Below are 19,965 nucleotides of genomic sequence, written 5' to 3'. Positions count from 1 at the left end.
CAAATTGTTATCTAAGCAATTTAGGGGGAAAAGTCCAATAAATTCTAAAAAAAAAAAGATTAGATCAGAAAAATAAAAGATCAGATTATTTGGGGAAAATATCAAAAGAATTAAACTTTTATATATTAAGTTAGCAAGTGCTTTACTGTTGACAGTTTCATTAAATTCTCCTAAGATAATGTATTATTTCATTTACAAAGTATGTAACTATGTAATTATGAACCAATAGAATTAGAAAATTAGTGTCTGCGAGCCTTTACATAACAAACTACTTTGCAATTGGGAAAACACTTTTATAGATGCTTATTGATCTTCATATAAACTGTAAGATAGGCAGGAAAGTCTTTGCCATCTCTATTTTCTAGTTTGGGACCCTAAAATTCAGTGACATTGAGAGACATGTCCGAGAATAATAAGTGTGAACCTCCAATTTTTTGCTACTAGACCTACATATTTTTTGTAAGTCCCAAACATAAAAGTCTAATCAGATAGTGAGATGGGGGGAAGTCTGAGCCTCTGTGAGGAATAAAGGCAAGTCAATCAAAAGTCTATGAAGTTTATGTAAATTAGAGGATAATCTTTTCAGACTACATAGTTATCATGTAAGGTACACTTTTTTTTAATGACTGCCATGTTAAAAATAAGCAAATTACACAAGTATAAACCAATTATCAAATTTTTGACAACCAATTTGAGGTACAAGAATGATCAGAATTGTTGATGTAAATGTCCTAAAAACAAATGGAAAAGAAAAAGAATAGAGTTCCTCAATGTTTTTTACAGGATAAGTTTTGTAGTTTGCTTTTTTTTTTTTTTTTTAATAAAATCTTTCCCTGACATATCAGATGGTCTGAGTATATCTTAAAACATTCATTCGATCCGCTTAAAAAAGGGGGTTCTCCTGTTAAAGGGGCACAGGCAGGACAGAGACCATTGTCTCCATGATTCAGAGCAGTGCACAACCGGTGCACAGAAGTTGCATACATCATAGTGCAAGCAGCAAATCCCCATGCTCCATCAATTCCATATGGAGAAAAGAAGTGGGGAGGGCAAAGAAAAATGGTACATACAAGTCCATGATGGGGCGGCCTGGTAGGTTGGAAATGCTTCCTGTCATTTCAAGAAGACAAAGCTAATGAGCTGTGTCACAATAATAGGGTGTGGATCTCAAGTCCACCCAAAAAGGTGGAAAAAGGTCATGACTACCTTCACCACCACATGATTATCAGTGTACCACCCCTAGAAATCAGAGTCATAAGTGATTTGGAAACTTTCTGTTTAGTTTTGATTTTGAAAAGAAATCACAAAATAGTGAAACAAATATCATTGTTTGGCTTAATTCAGGTATTCTTCATTAAACAGTACACAGACTTTATTGAGCGATTGAAAATATACACAAGGAACAATAGCTTTTGCTCTGATTTTTTCTTTTTTTTTTTTTAATTTGACTTTCTTCCCTTTAAATAACCCAGTTTCAATCATGAAAAGGGCACTTGTTTCTACAGTAGCTGTGCTCTGCTTGTTCAGTTCCAAGTACTGTTTCCAAGCTTCTTCCTTGCCATTGCTGAGGTTACATCTCCATTTGCTCAGGAAGCAAATTCTAGAAGGTTGCAAGGATTGACCCCCTAAGTTGTTCTTTCAGATTCTATTTCTCCATAGAGTTCAGCTAATTTTTTAAACTCGGGCCCCCAGTCTCCAAGGTACTGATAATCCTGGTCTGATTGAGTAGTTGCTGAATCCAGGGAGCTGATGGATCCAGCTTCTGATCTCTGACCCTCGTAGGCGTAAGTCTGCAGAGAGTCATAAGGAGGGACGCTGGGGTCTAGGTCGGCTTCCGCTAGTCTTTGCTTAATAAATTCCTGAACATCTATACTTTCCAGGGTGGACAATGTCTGGTGCCTGGGGGTAAGTTTCACTTCCGGTCTGATATCTCTGCGGTACTTGAGCTCCTCGGCAGCAGATGGATTCCTCAAGGCGGTGATGTCAAAGGCCTCCGTGTCTTCCTCACCGCCCCCCTCATCATCGTAGGTGACCACATTCTCCCGCACATCCTCCTCTGAAATGATCAGGGGCTCTTTTTTGCTACGTCTCAGGGTGATGAAAAGTACAACAATCGCTAAGCAAAAACAGAAAGAGGATAAAGAGTTAGAAAAAAGAACATTCTTGTAGACTGGACATCAGCAATTTCCAACCATTCTCATCAGCTATGTTTCATTAGGGCTTACATGGTGATCTCTGCACTCTCTGAATACCACCACAAGAATTTTTAATATCCCGAAGGATGTAGAAAATGATTATCCGTACAGAACAATGGGAATCGTTGATCTTCTGGTGAACGCCATGATATTCTCATTTGCCAGGCTATGCTTTCAGGATTCCTGACTTGTGATTAAGTCTAACCACTCATTGTTTACACTGAGGGGAATAGGTGATGGAAAAGCAGTATGAAATTCTGACTGGAAAAATAATTGTGTGTGTGGGGGGGTCAATCTGTAGATGTTAATTCATCTAAAGATGCATGCACTAAAAGCAGGGTATTTTAAATTTTTGTAAAACAGGAAAAAGGAGCCCCTATCTTTAACCCTTTCTTTTTGATTCTGTGTAGAAATAAAAGCAGGAATATTTTACATGGTTCATCTCTTTTGTCCATTATCCTTTAGAATGATATTATCAGGCATTAATTATTGCATTTAAATATTAGATTGCAAAATGTTATTTATATGTTCATATAGAAATATTTTCATTTACACGATGCTCTTTACATAATATTTTTATTTAATGCTCAAAATAGAGCTGGGATTTCCTCATTTTTAAAATGAAGAAAATGAGACTCAGGAAAAAATTACCTTAGTAAATACTGTGTAACTTTAGGCCATACAAATGGTGGGTGGAAAATCTTGGGCTCTAGTTTATGACTTTTCACACTAAAGGTGATGATGTTTCCATTGCCATATTCAACTTTAGTATTTTAAAAATATAGAACATGAAAAAATACTTCAGTATTTTAAAAATATAGAACTGAGTGACCTGTTGGATGTGTGTCTTAGGGAAATTTTTCCACATACAGTGAATATTTTCTTATTACCAGTAATGTTGTAGCTACTGGGTAAATTGATAGAAATTCATCTTGGGTATTTTACTTTGGTTGTTCTTTCATTACTTTCAAATTATTCAATTGGATGGTATTAAACCATTACTAAACAGAATTATCTCATTTCTACTTTTTTTCGTTAGGTCCAGTGTCTTTTACTTCATCTCTACAGACTGTTTTCTTCTTGGTTAGCTGATATTCTACATTTTATTATAACAATTATTAGGTTCACTATTATTTTAAATATCACAATATGGTAATCAGAGAAGTATACTCAAATGGAATGCAGGGTTACTAGATTTAACAAATAATTCAGGACACCCAACTAAATGTGAATTTGAGATGGGTAACAACAACAAAAATATACTATATGTATAACGTGAGATGAAACAATAAAAATACATGTATAATGTATGTATATGTGTATACATAAATGACATATATTGTATAGTGTGTGTATATATACACATACATATATATGTATATATAATCAATTATGTCCAAAGCTATATGGATATATTTTTTGGAAACATTAAAATATATATATATATATATAATATATGGATTTATCTCACTATTATGCATGGGGCATATTTTTGCTTAAAATTTAAGTATGAGAGTGAAAGTGTTAGGCACTCAGTTGTTTCTGACTGTTTGTGACCCCCATGGACTGTAGCTTGCCAGGCTCCTCTGTCCATGGGATTCTACAGGCAAGAATATTGGAGTGGGTTGCCATTCCCTTCTCCAGGGAATCTGCCTGCAATGCAGGAGACCCAGATTTGATCCCTGGGTCAGAAAGATTCTTCTATTATTCATTTTGTTATTATTTCCTTGCTTGTCTTCATATAGTTTAACTCCTTTTTATTATAGCCCTAAATTTGATAAGTGTTGCTGCATTTTAACTATATATCATAGTGTGTACATACTTTGAAGTCTTGAAAATATGGACAGGAAAAGGAATAGGTATTCAAGCCAGAAGTGGATAGAATAATTATGAGAGGGAGGTCTACCATATGTGGAAAGAGAGGGTCACAATACTGGGAGGAATCTAATTTTGCAAAGAGGCAGGTGGAAGGCTGTGGGAATAAAGAAAAAACGAAAAGACAAAACATCTTTACGGAGTGTCAAGGAATCATCTGGAAATGTAAGGAGTAAAAGGATACTGACTGGGTAATGTGAAAATGCAATGTGGAAATTAGAATTGACATGGTAAAGCTTTGATCACTGTGTTTGGAAGGGAGTGATCACAGAAAAGGATGGAAATGAAATGCTGATTCTACATATGACCCGGCTTCATAAATGCTTTGTTACAGAATACAATACGTTTCTATTCACATGACTTATTCTTTTTGATGAATGCCATCAGTAAGTATTTGATATCTCACTATTTATTTTAGTGTAAATTCAGCCTATAGCTTTTAAACTCAGTAGCCCAAGCAGAATCCTCAAGTAACATACTTCATTCTATCCAGAGGTTTATATTTATCATCCACCATATATTTCTGTTCATCATTATAGTTAAGTGAGGAGGCTGTTCTAGATTAAAACATCTATTGATAGTTCTACACACTGCCTAATTTATTATAATAAAACTTCTTAGTATTTTCAAAAAATCAAGCTATTTTTCTTTATGTTGAAATGGTTGATGATGGATGCCAAGAGACTTAATGTGATGTATAACAGGGAGAATGTGATCAATACTATTACCAAAGTATGGAGGTAATATACATCCCTTACTAATACTAGTATTCTATTTGCCTAATGAAACATATTTGATAATGCTGGATTTATTGTCATGATAGCTTCTAGTTGCTTAAAAAGCTATCCTTGACTTACATGGGTTGATTCAAAATATAGATGCTAGTTAAATTTGAATGTACAGTTTTACATCTATTTCTTTCTAGGCAAAGAGAGTTACTTGCCAGTGACAAATGATTCCTAGATTTGTTGCAAACCTATTTATTATAAAGATCAATATATAATTAGCCATACAATCTGGAACACTTTTTAAGGGTGGAAAGGGACTTCACTTATAATTACACCAGAATATCAGGACAAATAGGGACATACAGTCCCTTTGAAAGTGAGAGTGTGAGTCTCAGTCTTGTCTGACTCTCTGTTGACCCCATGAACTGTAGCTTGCCAGGCTCCTCTGTCCATGGAATTCTCCATGCAAGAATACTGCTGTAGGTAGCCACTCCCTTCTCCAGGAGATCTTACCCACCCAGGGATCGAACCGAGGTCTCCTGAATTACAGGAAGATTCTTTACCGTCTGAGCCACACCGTTCTAATTAGCGTGAAACTTCATTAGTGTGAGACACTATGAACTATAGCCCACCAGACTCCTCTGTCCATGGGGTTCTCCAGGCAAAAATACTGGAGTGGGCTGCCAAGCCCTCCTCCAGGGGATCTTCCCCACCCAGGGATCTTCCCCACATCTCTTTATGTCTCCTGCATTGGCAGGCGGGTTCTTTAGCACTAGCACCACTTGGGATAGTCAATGACAAATTTAAATCAACTCAAAGAAGAATGTGGATACAGAGAAGAATGTGGAAGGTACATTCCTAATGACTTTCTTTACACTCATGTTTGTTTAGCAGATGTTTCTGGAGCAGATGGCACACAGCAGATACTCCATAAACAATTCTTATGTGGATGAACAAAAGAATGATTTTTCTGAGAGTGACAGTGTGACACTGGGTTAATTGAGTCTTCATGAATAGTAATTGTCTCACTAGGAAAATAATTTTTAAATACTTTAAAAAATCAGCTTACTGTTTCTATAAATTCCAAACACCTAATTTTGCTTGAAAGTATTTCTTAAAGTTTGAAAAACAAAGTGCTTCCCCAAAATCACAAGGCCAAATTTATTTAAAGAGAATGAAGATAATAATCATACATCTATACTTGAAAGTTAAACCCAATTTTAAAACTGGCAGGCAAGTAATATATTTGAATTAGTCCCTCACAGTATATCAAACTATTGATGTATAACAGGGAGGACTTCTTTCAGTGGTTCATCTGAGAAAATATACTATGATAGAGCCATGGAGTTGTTAAAAAAGAGAAAGAGAGATACAGAGCTTGTCCTCTGTTCAAAATTATATTATAAATGATTTCTGATATTTTGAAGTTTAGTTATACAAACTGAAATGAAATGAATAAATTGTAGTATTTTTAGATGTCTTTATTCTGATGAATATTTTATTCTTGGTTAGTGTATTTCTTTTTCTTTTCTTCTCATTAAGTGTGACCAGGATTTTAAACCTACATGATTCATTTCATTTAAGAAAATAAAAATGAATTCACTGTATCATCATTTTACTCATAAAGAGATTCAAATTTGTGGAAACAGTTTTCTCTTTGTTTTCTTCTATATTATATTTACTTACTCATATAATTTTTCCAGTACCCAGAGTACTAAGGGGTTTTGAATTTTCATAACTTAACTGACATACAACTTACATTTGAATAAATTATGTATTGACTCCTAACATACCCCCCAAATACTTTTCATAGCAGATATTTTTACCCCTATATATCACTTGATTCTTTTTTTATATCATCATATGTTTGTACTAAATTTGGTAGGATGAAGTGGCTCAAGTCAGGGAGATTATTTTTATTAGCTTCTGTAGCCATAATTGGTAATGACACTTCTCACTGCAACTTATATTTTCACACCCAGGGGAATCCATAAAGTCATTCACAATAACTCTGAGGGCAAACAGGTTTGACACTTATCTTCTCATTAATTTCACTTCCTCTCCTAGCTCCTCACTCTCCTCTCACCACATTCACCTTGATTCCCATGCAGGAGGAAATTTACATCCCCAAATAGGAGCAAACTACTTGGTGAATTCATCTAAGTCAGCTGATTATATGCAATGTGTGGACTATGAAGGTAGCTGGAAGAAGTCTGTTTTATATCCTGATTAAATGATCTCTTGCCCTGGTTTGCTCTGCCCACAGTTCTGGACCTTGACAAGTAATGGAGTGGGTTGGGAAAGAGATGTCAGATGCCCAGGAGAGGAAGGGAATTCCAAGAAACCCATCCTCTAGCACCAAACCAATTGCATCATGATGGCTAACTGTAAATTGTTGCCTATCCATTCCTTAAAAGGGATCTGAAAAGTTAATCCTGACAAAACATAACTCACAAGGTACACATTTGGCACTTAAAGTTAGACTCTTTGGTTTTCAAGTACCCTTTTCTAGTAATCAATGTATACATAGATGGAGTCTAACCAAACTGCAAAATATTGAATAATATTTAGCCTATAATAAAACATAAATAAGCAACACAAAATTTTACAGATGACTATAAGGTTATTCTAGTTGAAACTTCATTTTCATAGGTTCAGAAATAGAAGCAAAGAGACTTTGTGGGTCTTGAGATCACACAGTTAATTAGTGGCAAAACTAGGGTTGAATTTCTACAATCACAGTCATGTTCACAAAGAGCTATTAAGTGAAACATTTCAGTATCAAAATATTAGTTTCATGATTTATTTAGCTGTTGAGGTTGAATGCAAATTCAGAATTACAAGTTCTAAAATAAAGTATCGCTACCTCTGATATTGTTGATATTTTTCTTGCAGCCTATGAACTCACATATTAGTCAATGCTATTTCAAAATTACAAATGTCTACGTTTAAAGTTTGTGAGCCAGATATTTTCTGAATAACAATATATGCCCTTACATGCCGTGAAAAATATAAAATACATTATAAATAATGATTGCTTAAGCCCAAGCTTAAGAAATTCTGCAACTTTTGAATTATAGTGTAAAGACATTTGATTTTCAATAAAAATTGAAGGAGCAAACATATCAAATGTAACCTTTGTTTCATTAGGCCTGATGTATAGCATAATTTTTAGAAATGTTCTCTTATTTACCTCAAAAGGGGAAAAAAAAATTTTCATAAAGTCAATTAAAGGAATGTATTGTTTCATGAAATAATAAAATGTTGTTTTATGTAATATAGGGGCTTCTCTGATAGCTCAGATGGTAACACGTCCTCCTGTAATGTAGGAGACCCCAGTTTAAGTCCTGGGTTGGGAAGGTCCGCTGGAGAAGGGATAGGCTACCCACTCCAGTATTCTTGGGCTTCCCTTGTGGCTCAGCTGGTAAAGAATATTATATTATGTAATATACCTAAATGTACCTTACATTGATATGTGTCAGTTTTAAAGGTTTTAGTCTTGGTGTGCAAAATAATTTTCTGATGATAAATGAAAATAAAAGCCAAAGGTAACAGGCTTCCACCAACTGAAATATCTTTCAGAATAAGGACTTGGAAGAACATATATTAATGTCAGAGTGTTGTGGTTTTTTTTTTCTTTAATTGAAGCATAGTTGACTTATGAAAAGTCACTGAGTTCTATTCTTTGTAGTTTCAGTTAGGAAATCTAGAGGATTCAATGTTTGTAGCTGTTTATTCTTTGGGGGTTTTTTTTTGGTTGTTGTTTTTGAAAAATACCATATGATATCACTCATATGTGGACTATAAAATATGGCACAAATGGCCTTATCTACAAAACAGAAACAGACTCACAGACGTGGAGAATAGACTTGCGGTTACCCAGAGAGAGAGGATTGGGGGAGAGGGTGAGAGGAATTTGGGATTAGGAGACATAAACTATTATATATAGGATGGATAAAGCACAGAGTCCTACTGTATAGCACAGGGAATAATATCCTATGATAAATCATAATGGAAGAGAACATGAAAAAAAGAATATATGTGTATAACTGAGTCACAACATTTCATATCAACTATACTTTAAAAAATTAAATTAGAAAAAAAGAAAAAAATATGATTTTCCTGGTTGCCTTCATCACCATGCTTCTACTACAAAAGACTATACTACAGTGAAATAGCTCTTGTTATGAAGAGTCAAACCTCCATGCTCCAAATTGCCAAGTGCAATTGACACTTTTTGTTGCTCAATTTACTCAACTTTTAGGCAGTTTTTGCATGGTTGAATGCTCTGTCCTCCTTGATACACTGATTTTCTTTGATTTTAGGATCTCACCCTTACTAATTCTGTTCCTTCTGTGATTTCTGCTTTGCTCTCTCTGGTATTTCATCCTTCTTGACTTGGTGATCACACTGGAGTTTATCACAGCTCAGTCCTGGTCTATCCTTTCTCTCTTCATAGTCTCTGGATGTGGTGACATCAACAAAATGCATTTCCAGTGTCCCCCAGCTCTGGGAAAATCAGGGAAGATCTTAAAGATCCACATTTAGTAAGAGATGAAAAGTCTTTGATACTGTTCAAACTCAGCTGCATATCTAATTTATCTAAGATTGTCTGTTTGTTTGTTTTCTGTAATTTTTGGCTATTATACTCAGCCTTTGGATACTTGTTTCTAGAAAAAACACCATATCATAAACATTAAATGTTTGCTTACTGACCTGAAATAATTAACACTGCAAGGTTCAAATGGAATCTCAGGTACTTCCAATACACATTCAGTGAGGAATTTGGTAAATATTTTCATCCTGTGATTTGCATCCTGTTACCCAATATCACCTTTAATTTCCCCTAAAGCATCTTGATATTATCAAGCTTTCTTCACTTCCACTCTGAGTGACAGTGAAAGTGAAAGTCGCTCAGTCCTGTCCAACTTTTTGCAACCCTATGGACTATACGGTCCTTGGAATTCTCCAGGCCAGAATACTGAAGTGGGTAGCCTTTCCCTCCTCGAAAGGATCTTCCCAACCCAGGGATCAATCCCAGGTCTCCCACATTGCAGGCGGATTCTTTACCAGCTGAGCCATGAGGGAATGCTCTGGTCCAAATTATGTTGTGTTTGAGTGAGACAAATGCATCATATTCCTAACTGGTTTGCCTACCTGCTCTCTTGTCATCATGAGATCTGTTATCCACTTCATTCATAGCTGTCTTTCTTAAGCATACAAATTTTATGATGGGACACACTTACTTTAAACTTCTCCTTACACTCCTAAAACAAAACCCATCATTTTTTTTTTTTTTCATTTTACTCCATCCTTTCTCCTCAGTCTCATGTCACCTTGATCTCCACTCCTCTGTACAGGTAATTTGTCTTCTAACCCAGGAACAAAACAAGGGACATTCCTTGCATGAATATCTCTGTCTCACTAAAATATGCATTTTGTTTGTTTTTCTTGCATATGCACATAAGAAAAGAGAACAGAGCAAAATATATAGCTGCTATGAGAAAGCTAGAGGGTGAAGATACACTGGAAACATATATATGTACCCGTTTAAACTCTAAATCAAAAGATTCTTTACATCTACCTTTCTTATAAAAAAATCTGAATTTGCTGTCTCATTTTGTATAGTAATTCTAAAGAGTTTATAATAATATTGGCTTCAAATGCAGTTGGTAAGATTTTGACTTATCAAAGATAACATAAAATTAGAGAAATTACTTTCTTTTACAATAAAATGTAGTGCAAGAAATAAACTAAAATACATTAGTTTTAATTTAATAATAATATCTGATATAGCTGAGACCAAAAATTATTTTAGACTTAGTCCTGTAAAATTCAACTGAGGCTGATGACCAACTAATATTTTAGACTGATAAAAGTTTCTACAGGAAACTTATTCTTTTTATTTAGTGGTCAGATTCATTGTAAATAATGTCCCTTATGTTCTTTGAAATAAATTGGAAAAGCCCTTTCAGTATGGGATTCAGAATACTTAATACCAATTCTTTCTAAAGTGGATCTTTTCTACAAAGATTTTGCTTATCCTATCATTTCTTCTCACATTTCAATTCTTTCATCACATTCAAACCAAATTATTTCAAGATTAATTATGGTATCAAGAAAGTTATTTAAAAGAAAATCAGTGCAGTCAAGTTTTGGTATTACATAAACCTAGCTCTAAAGTCTTGTCAAAATGACTCTGTGTCTGTATGTTTCTGTCTCTGTTTTTGAACACACCACTGTAGGGTACGCTCAGAACTGCCACCATCCCTTAGGATTTCGAGTGACTTACCTAGGAGAATGACAACACACAGAAGAATAGCGATTAAGGCTCCTGTACTCAAACCAGCCGAGGAGAGGAAGGCTTCGGCATGGCAGGTCCGCACGCGCCCATCTCTCTCGCATGCACAAACCCTGATGGTGAGGGTGCTGCTGCTGCTGAGAGAGGGGATTCCACCGTCAGAGATCATAATGGGGAGATAATACACATCCTGAATAGTTCGACTAAATCTCCTCCGCCTTGTCAGAATGCTGGCTGTGTTATCTATGACAGACATAAGCAGAACAAAATGTACTTAGTAAAGCCGCCGTTAAAGAGTCACATTTCCTTTAATGGATAACATGGGTATGTGTATTTTTTTTTTCTTTTATGAAATGGATAAAGGAACGTGAAGGGAGATTATTAACCAGTTACTAAAACTGGTTATTAAATGGAGAAAACTAAGACCTGGACTAAAGGGGAGGGGAAATAGTGGATGACAGGAGGTAGAAGCAATAAGCATTTGGGGTGTGGACATTTTAGCCAAAGGATTGAAAGGGATTCTTGGATACCAAACTGTGGGGTGAGCCAGTGTCCCTATCCCAAACCTGGTGACTCTGATAGAAACAAATATCTGTATTTTTAGCAAACTTCAAGTGAGGTTAATATACAAAAATGTTTAAGAACCATTAGTACAGGTAATATATTTAAGGAGACACCAGATAAATCGATCCATTGTTTTACACTTGTGATCTGAAGAACTTTTGCTATAGTGGGAACACCATGGGAAAGTAAATGATGAATAAAATAGTTAATTCCATTTTTATGTGCTTTTTTTAAAATGCCATATACTATGGTAAATAATTGCATGATGGCTTTTGATCAATCCATACAACTGTAAAAGGGAGAGGATGCCAAATTCCTTACATTTTAGGGAAATTCATTTTTATTAGGAATAATACTTTTGAAAGGAATAACCTGAGTCCCATGGGGTAAAATGCCCCAATTCACAGAGCCAGTAAATAATCAAGCTACACCCCAATACATTCTAGAACCTGCTCAAAACCAGGATGCCATATTGACGCTTCACCAGTTCACTTGCAGTTCATGTTGATGGCCTTGGATGCACTTAGGACATGTTTATTTTAGTATTGTTATTTCTCCTTCTGCATCTATTAGCTAAAAGATCCTTTAGGTGCACATTCACATGTGCTGTTCAGAACTCCTACATGGAGTGACTCATTACCTGAACTGTAGATTGCTACCTGGCCCAAGGTCACATCCTTCTGGAGCAGCACGTAATCAATGACTCATTAATGCAAGGTTATAAAGATCAAGTCACTTCTGCTAAATGCAGAAAACCTTGAAGGGCAAGCTTAGTTCCAGCTTTCCCGTGGGGTCAGCTATAGACATGTTTGAATTTTATGGTCACTTAATTGCTCACTCTGCCCTTTCTTCCACTCTCACTGTGATCCATAACTGCTGATCATGAAGGAACACTGTAAGAAGCATCCTGTCCTCTAAGCTCCAGTCCAGAGCCTGCTTCCCAGAGAATCCAACCTTTGGCTACAGCTGTCAATTAATTATTTTTCACTAAAAAGTTAGTAAGTTGTTAGATAATTACTTCTAGGAATTCTTTTTCTCATATCAATTTCTATTATTCAGAAAATTGGAATTCTATTACTTATGGATATGCTTATGATAATCTTGATATAACACCCTATAGATATATTTTTGATAGTATATTGCCAAACTAATCCAAGAGACAGATAATATTTCAAATATTCAATGGAATACAGATAATAAAACATATGAGTTATTTATATATGTAAAATTTATATATAGATCTATATGAGTATATACATTTATATGAGTTGTTGAAGGTATGTTATAAAATATAAATAATCTAATAAGTTACTATAAGTATTTTCTTACTTGGAAGAAGAGAAATTTAAATAAAAGCATATTGTCTACTCTGAAGCAGGTTTCAGAATGATGAAAAAAAGAGGAGAAATTGCATCATATGTGTTTTTAAGAGTAAAACCATCACAGGTACACTCTCAGAAACCCAGACCTTTGATTAAGCACACCTATCAGGTGTAGGATGTTGCATAGTGATAATATAAAATTGCCTCTATTCACAATTCCTTAGTCTAAGGAAAAGGTATGAACAGATACAGACACAAACATGTTTGAGGATCTCACAGTCAGTCCTCTGAAGAAAATATGGAAGACACTGGTCCCTGGTCCCAAGAAACCTCATAATGTGTGGAATGACATGATAACATATAAGGGTAGATGGGGACTCCCCTTGAGGACTCTAGGTTGTGTCCACTTTACATTCTGCATCTGGTAGCATGTTCTTTATCAAGATAATTATTGGAAATACAATCAGAAACATGATGAGAAACGAGAAGAAAGCCAGAATATGTTTCTAGGGCACTTTAAGTTCTCAAATGGAAAGCTGTCAGACATGGAGACATGACAATATTCTTTCATTTTCCCAGCTGAAGTTCTGACTTTTGAAAAGAAAGAGGATTCAGAAAGCGAAGCTTCCTACCTAGAAAGGCTTAGAATAGCAGAATAATGAGCTCTTGACAAGGGATATTGTGTTCCTCTCTCAACCTGTAGAAAATGTACTTGGCAGTAGGCTCACTGAACTTGACAAGCAAATTTTGAACTAAAATGAAAGAGATAAGAAGATACATCTATATCTACATACATATAAATATATATGAGAACAAACTTTATCTCACTTAAATTGCAATATTACATGATGAGCAATGCCTCTGAACTTGAAATATAATATGTAAAAAATAAACCAGTCCCAAGTATTGGGACTTCCCTGGTGGTCTAGTAGATGAGACTCCTGGTGCTTCCACTATTAGAGGCACAGGTTTGATCCCTGGTTTGGGAGCTAAGATCCCACACACCTCGTGATGCAGCCATTAAAAAAAAAAAAAAGAATTATTACAGAAAGTCTTGAATAACTTTAAAGCAGACAAAAATTAATATGAATTGAATAAATGGAAACCATACCAGGATGTTAAATCTGTAAATAAGAAGTATTAATTTTCAATGCCAAATAAAGGATAATCTCTAATAATGTGTACTCAAGATTGGTTCTTAATTCTAATTCTTAGGAATTTGGATGAAGACAGAGGATAATAGAATGGTTGGAAGCCAAGCTAATATAGCTAACCCTGGATTAGGATTCAAGGAGATTTTGAACAGCTAGCTAGCACAAAGAACTCAAACTAACAAGAAGACAGAAAATAAAGATGCATATTAGATGTAAACTTTGATGGGTATCATATTGGAGAGAACTCAAGTACCATCTTTTGTCTTCAAATACATACACTATCTGAATGCACTAATGAAGCAATAGATCTGAAGCAGTCTCAGAAGCATTCAATAAAGCTGTGGAATTTCTATGCAATCCTTCATTGGGGATATTCCATTAAATACTGTCCATAAGTTTGAATCTACTATCTTAAAACTGATGTTTTAACTCAATTTTAAAGTCCTTGACTGTGATAAAAGATTTAGAAACATATGTCATATGAAGAATCTTTGAAACAAAGAGTGTCAGAATTCTACATGTCTTGTATGAGTTTAGGTGCCCAAAATGTCTTGGAAATTTTCCAGAAAATTTTGAGAAGTTCTCGGAGTAATTATTGTCTTTCTGAATGTAATCAACATATTCCTGACATTCCCAGCAACTATATTTCAATGCAATGTCGAAAAAAAATCCTAAATGTGTTTTAATATTTCAAAATAGATGACAGTACATTATTTATTTTGTCATATATTCCATTTCTTGTTCAGAAAAGGATGTGCACACATATAGGAAGAACCAGGGAGACTGCCATGCAAATATATAATAGCTGACTCAGGTAGGTATTTATAAATATCATTGTGATGACTGTGAAATAATTGAAACTTGAAGTCCTTTTTTTAAAAAAAACAATAACTTATTTTTGCAGCTATAATAAGTCTAGGGATTTTATAATTGATAATTTTGGAAGGATCTTTCACACAAGTTATTTATAGTAAAACGTAAGGTTGAATAGGAATAACTCCAACCTTTATATTTCTACAGGGACAGAAGGCTACAGAATACCATAGTATAATACAAAAAGCAAAGTGCTTCTAAAATTCAGATAAATTGTCCTGAATCAGTAGTATGTGCTCTACTATCGCTTTGGTCAACATCTTGAACGATCTTGAATGTTTCTGATCTTTGTGCTACTTTCATAAACTGTAGTACAGCTTATGTTAAAATGAGGCATGCTTTTAAAATACTCCCAAGGGCAACAAATGTCTTATATTAAAGTCCTAAATTACCCTTTACCTTGGAAAGTATTAAATCCATGCGTTCCTCAAAACTCTTGTTATTAGGTGCCCACGCACTCCCTGACATTTCAACTGATTCCTTATTTGATCATGCAGGCATAAAGATAAACTTTATCTCAAGCATAGCCAAGCAGACAATTAAAGTGATATTTCCAAATCTATTAAAATAGCAGAAAAGTTTGAGATCTTCAGATGTATCTCTTTAATTGGACTAAACTTTATTTCCTTTTTTTTTTTAATCTGAAGAAAACACTAGGAGATAGAACCTTAATTTCCACCAGAGAGATAAATATGCATGGCTTCATTTCATTTTCATTTTTATCTGGTCTTCCAGCAGCAATAAGATCCATTCATAATTTAACTATTATCAGAGTCCATGCAGGAAACAATGCTCTTTTGCTTTCCTGCAAAATACCCCTTCACATAACAGGTACTTGGTAAATAATGATTTGAACTACACTTGGCAGGAAATTGTCTTCTGTTATAGTTTCCTTATTATGTTATGTATTAAGAAATTAAAACCAAAATGAACTAATCTATCTTGATCTCCTCATGGTCTCTGCTTAAGGTTCATTCTTATTCTTCTCCTGTTTCCTGACTTCCTATTCTTTTAATCCTAGAATTGCCCTAATCTCAGTTTTTGAGACTCTGGATTCTGCCCATTCATTTAAATTTGTAAACATCCTCCTGGCCTCACTGTGTTTCTGCCAAACCACAAAACTCTGATCCAATATGTCATTATGTTTCTATTTGCACCCTGGAATGTCACCCTTTTCACCATCTGCCACACTCCTTCTTGATAACTTTTAAATCCCCGATAAACACAACCATCCACTGTCTAAAGATTCAGCTTTCAAATTCACAAATAATGCTGTTAAATAGTTACAACCATCATAAATGACCCTAACAAGTATAGAGGGTAACACTCTGTTCTCAATGGAGATGAGTAATCAGTTTATTAAAATTCATATTTCATCAGATGCCATAGAGTAGCTATTCTAAGCTTATTTTGCCATTTTCTCTTGAGCCTCAGTCCCCCATGCACAGCGGGAAAACATCTATTTCTGAAAAGAAGCTCCTATCTATTATCAACATATTAAAACCACATTTGAAAACTGCTCAACCCTTCACTGCTACTAATAATGTCTATCTATATATACATGACTCTGTATACTATTCACTTTAAAAAGAATGTGAATACATATGAAACAAAAATATGAATCTTGTAGAATATCGGCAAATTTGCTCATGAAAAGCACATATAAATTTGCATAAGAGTGTTAACTTAGGTGAATAGGGTGGTAAAGAAGAAAAACAGGAGCTTTTTAAAATAGAAACCTGAATCTAAAATAATTCATAAGCCTTTCACAAGAATATAACCACAGAAACTGTAGAAGTACAGATAAGAGCAGCAGTTTATCCACTCCCCCCAAAAGGAATATGAATTGCAGCAGAAAACCTGTAGTCAATATTTATCACATACCTTTAAATTATAGTAGGAAATGAATGAATCAAGTATTCTACAATAAATTATGTTTGGACTCGGTATTTATAAACACTGAAGGAAACTGTTAAGATGAATTCTTAGAGTGCTTGAAAAAGTGAACACATAATCCTGTTTAAGAATTATTTAAGATTCTATGTTTCAAGTTTCCTCTGCCTTAAGGCAGAGAGTAGAGTTGATGACTCCTGCAGCATTTTTGTGATTCTGAGCAAGGAAGGAATTAAGGCAAGAGTGTAACCTACATTTTCACAACAGGAAAGCAAAGCAAAGTGGTGCAGAATAGCAAAATCAGTCATATTTTTATTGCTTAGAATATGTGTCAGCTGTTTTTTGCTTTGTTTTGTTTTCCTTTTTTTTTTGCTGATACTGTGAGTAGGTGTGTAATAAGGTGATAAGGTGTGGGCTGACAAATTCATATACATACATATATGAGTATATATATATATGTATATGAAAGTTAAAGTCAACAGAGGTTAAAATCACTAAGGAGAGAACAAAAGCATATTTTTCTATCTAGAGCAGAAGATTCATTAAATCTTCTGTAAGTTACCCTTTCCCATTTTAGAGTCATGATGGCTTACAGACTGTTTGCCTTCTCATTAGTCAAGATTTGAGTCTCCACCTTCCTATGAAGGATAGTGTGATTCTGTCAAGTATGACTGAGTTAAGACTGAGACTTGACTAGGAGGAGAAAGGAAATTCGTAGCTGAAGAAAAACAATGTGTCTTGTGTGTCAGCCTCATCACTGATGGTAGTGACTTGGGGCACAGCTGCACCCACATCCACTAGAGGATGTTTGAGGCATCATTTGCAACTATAGTCTCAGGACAGACTGTGCATGTGCTATTTTATTTAGGAATGGGAGGAAACGCTAAATGGTCTCTTGAAGCCCTGTGGATAAAAACAGAATTTTAAATGGTTATAATCTGTAGAGAAATTAAGCATATTACAACACCAGCTGTGAGTTCTCATTTGAAGGACAAAATAAATGATGGGAATATTGACTGCTTGGGATCTGACAACGCCGAAGAAGTGCAAAATAAACATAAAATCTCTTATGGTTTCCAATATGTATCAAAGTAAATAACTGCATTTCACTACCAGTGGACCGTGAAATCTGAAAGAAAATGCCCCAAAAGATATTTTCTTCCCAGCTCCTAGTCAAATTTGAAAACATCACATCTTAAAATCAATGCAATGTAAACTTAGATATTCTTTATCAAACCCAAACAGCCACAAGGAAAAACAGTGTTTTCTGAAAATAATATTAAGTATTTTGCTAAAAATGATAAAATTTATAAATAATATAACCTTTACTTTTAGAAGTAATAGTATAAAGAAACAATAAAAAGTAATAAAACCAAGGAGGGAAAGTCTTCAAGATACTGCAACAAGTTGAAAATGACAGTCTACAGAATCTTCCATTTAACATAATTTAAAGTGGTCATTTTCATTGCAGTTTATTCATTATGTTAGAAAGAATGCGCTATTTGAAGTCATTCATTTTTAAAGAATGGAAGCATCTACAGAAGTGGGAAACATATATCTAAAGGAGATAACCTAGAGAGAAATATGAGTAACAGATGTTCTTGATAGTAAATTATCAATAAAAAGTAAGATAAAAATTTCAATCTAAAAGGCACATGAAGTGTGATTTAGCAAACTGAATATAGAGATACAAATATACACATGGTTAAAATGATCTTTTCTCGACTAAAATCTGTAAGGTTTACAAATGCACTTGATAATTGGAATTAAGCCTAGGAATTAGTCTGGCAAATCTCCTTGCATCAAATAAAGCCTAGTCCTCCCAGAGGCAATATAAAGATCATGAAGCAGAAAAGACTTGTAGACTAAGGATGATTTTATATTGGTGGATTAGGCTACACTTTGCTATTCCAAGATGAATGAACAGAAGCATTGTATGTTCAGACCTCTGGGGTAAGCCGAGACTCATAGATTTTAAGACATTATGGCTATGGTTCATTTGCTACAGATACTTAGTTAAGAAGCTGAAATTATACAGTGGATTATTTTTTTAAATGTCAAAAAGAAAAGTTTACCTATCACAATGTAAAGAGAAGATGGTTGTAGGAAAAACTACATTTTAATCAGAAAACATATCATGCTTTCATTGTTGTTTTAAGGTAATAAAACTTTTAAATTCTAACTTAAAAACTATCATCTGAATTCCTGTTTTTCATTTTAAATAAAATTGTGCTATTACCAGTATATTAGTTAATGATAAAAATAAGGTCATTATCAAAAAATGTATTTACATTATACTTTTTGCTGTATATGTTGTCAAAAAAAATAAAAATCCATCACTTGGGCTATTTTCCAAATCAGTTTTTTTGTTTTTCTTTTTTAATAACTAATCAGTCATAACTTTCCAGATAAATATTGAAGACTCTTGTTTAATAAAATTTTTTCTATCTATCACAATTTGGTACTAGAGCAACTAAAGAATTAATGGCAGAATATCTTGTCTATTTCGTGGGGGCACAAAATACAGCACAGAGTTTCATGCTTAGTGTTTTTAAGAGCGAATTAAAATGCACATGTGTTTGCTTTGTCTTCTCTCTGGCTAAATTCTTAAGACTAAAGTCACATTCTGTCATGTCTATGCTGTCTTCATTCCCCATATCATTGAAAAGTATTCTCTAATCCGCTCCAGCTAGGGGAACAAGACTCCATTCTATAAAGGCAAATCATGTTCCACTTCTTTTAATGATAGGACTTCCAGTCATCCCTCCAAAGAAACTCACATTTCACTGCCTTCAGCTGTGAGTTACATTTCATAACATCGTTATTTTCCTAGGTAGGTGGAGCGTCCTTTGAAAGCAGGAGCTGTGTGTTTTATTTTCTTGCATTCTGAACAGCTTATATCACTGCCTCAAACATATCACAGTGCCTTGAAGACTGAATGGCAGGAGGGAAAAAAACAACAACAACAATGCTAACTTAAGAGCTGACTATAGAATTTCTTTTAGAAGAAAACATTCTAAAATAGAGAGCAAGAATGGTGGTGATTAGTAATACAGTGTG

At 34.5% G+C, this 19,965-nt stretch overlaps 1 protein-coding gene across 6 annotated transcripts in view; it reads right to left on the bottom strand.

Moving 5' to 3' along the window:
- Positions 1-1,347: 1,347 nt before the first annotated feature.
- Positions 1,348-19,965, bottom strand: part of CDH18 (cadherin 18) — a 1,203,920-nt gene continuing 1,185,302 nt past the window's right edge. For 4 of the 6 annotated variants that reach the window (XM_043887493.1, XM_043887492.1, XM_043887494.1 and 1 more), the window contains 2 exons: positions 11,091-11,342; positions 1,348-2,116 (listed from right to left, as the gene is read on the bottom strand). In XM_043887493.1, coding sequence (XP_043743428.1) covers positions 1,626-2,116; positions 11,091-11,342 — 743 coding nt within the window. In that variant the 3' untranslated portion in view covers positions 1,348-1,625. The remainder of the gene's footprint in view (positions 2,117-11,090; positions 11,343-19,965) is intronic. The other 2 variants (XM_043887496.1, XM_043887497.1) reach the window with 2 other exon arrangements.

This window comes from Cervus elaphus, chromosome 25 (assembly GCF_910594005.1).
Source record: "Cervus elaphus chromosome 25, mCerEla1.1, whole genome shotgun sequence".
Taxonomy (NCBI): Eukaryota; Metazoa; Chordata; class Mammalia; order Artiodactyla; family Cervidae; genus Cervus; species Cervus elaphus.
This window is presented reverse-complemented; position numbering and strand designations above follow the sequence as displayed.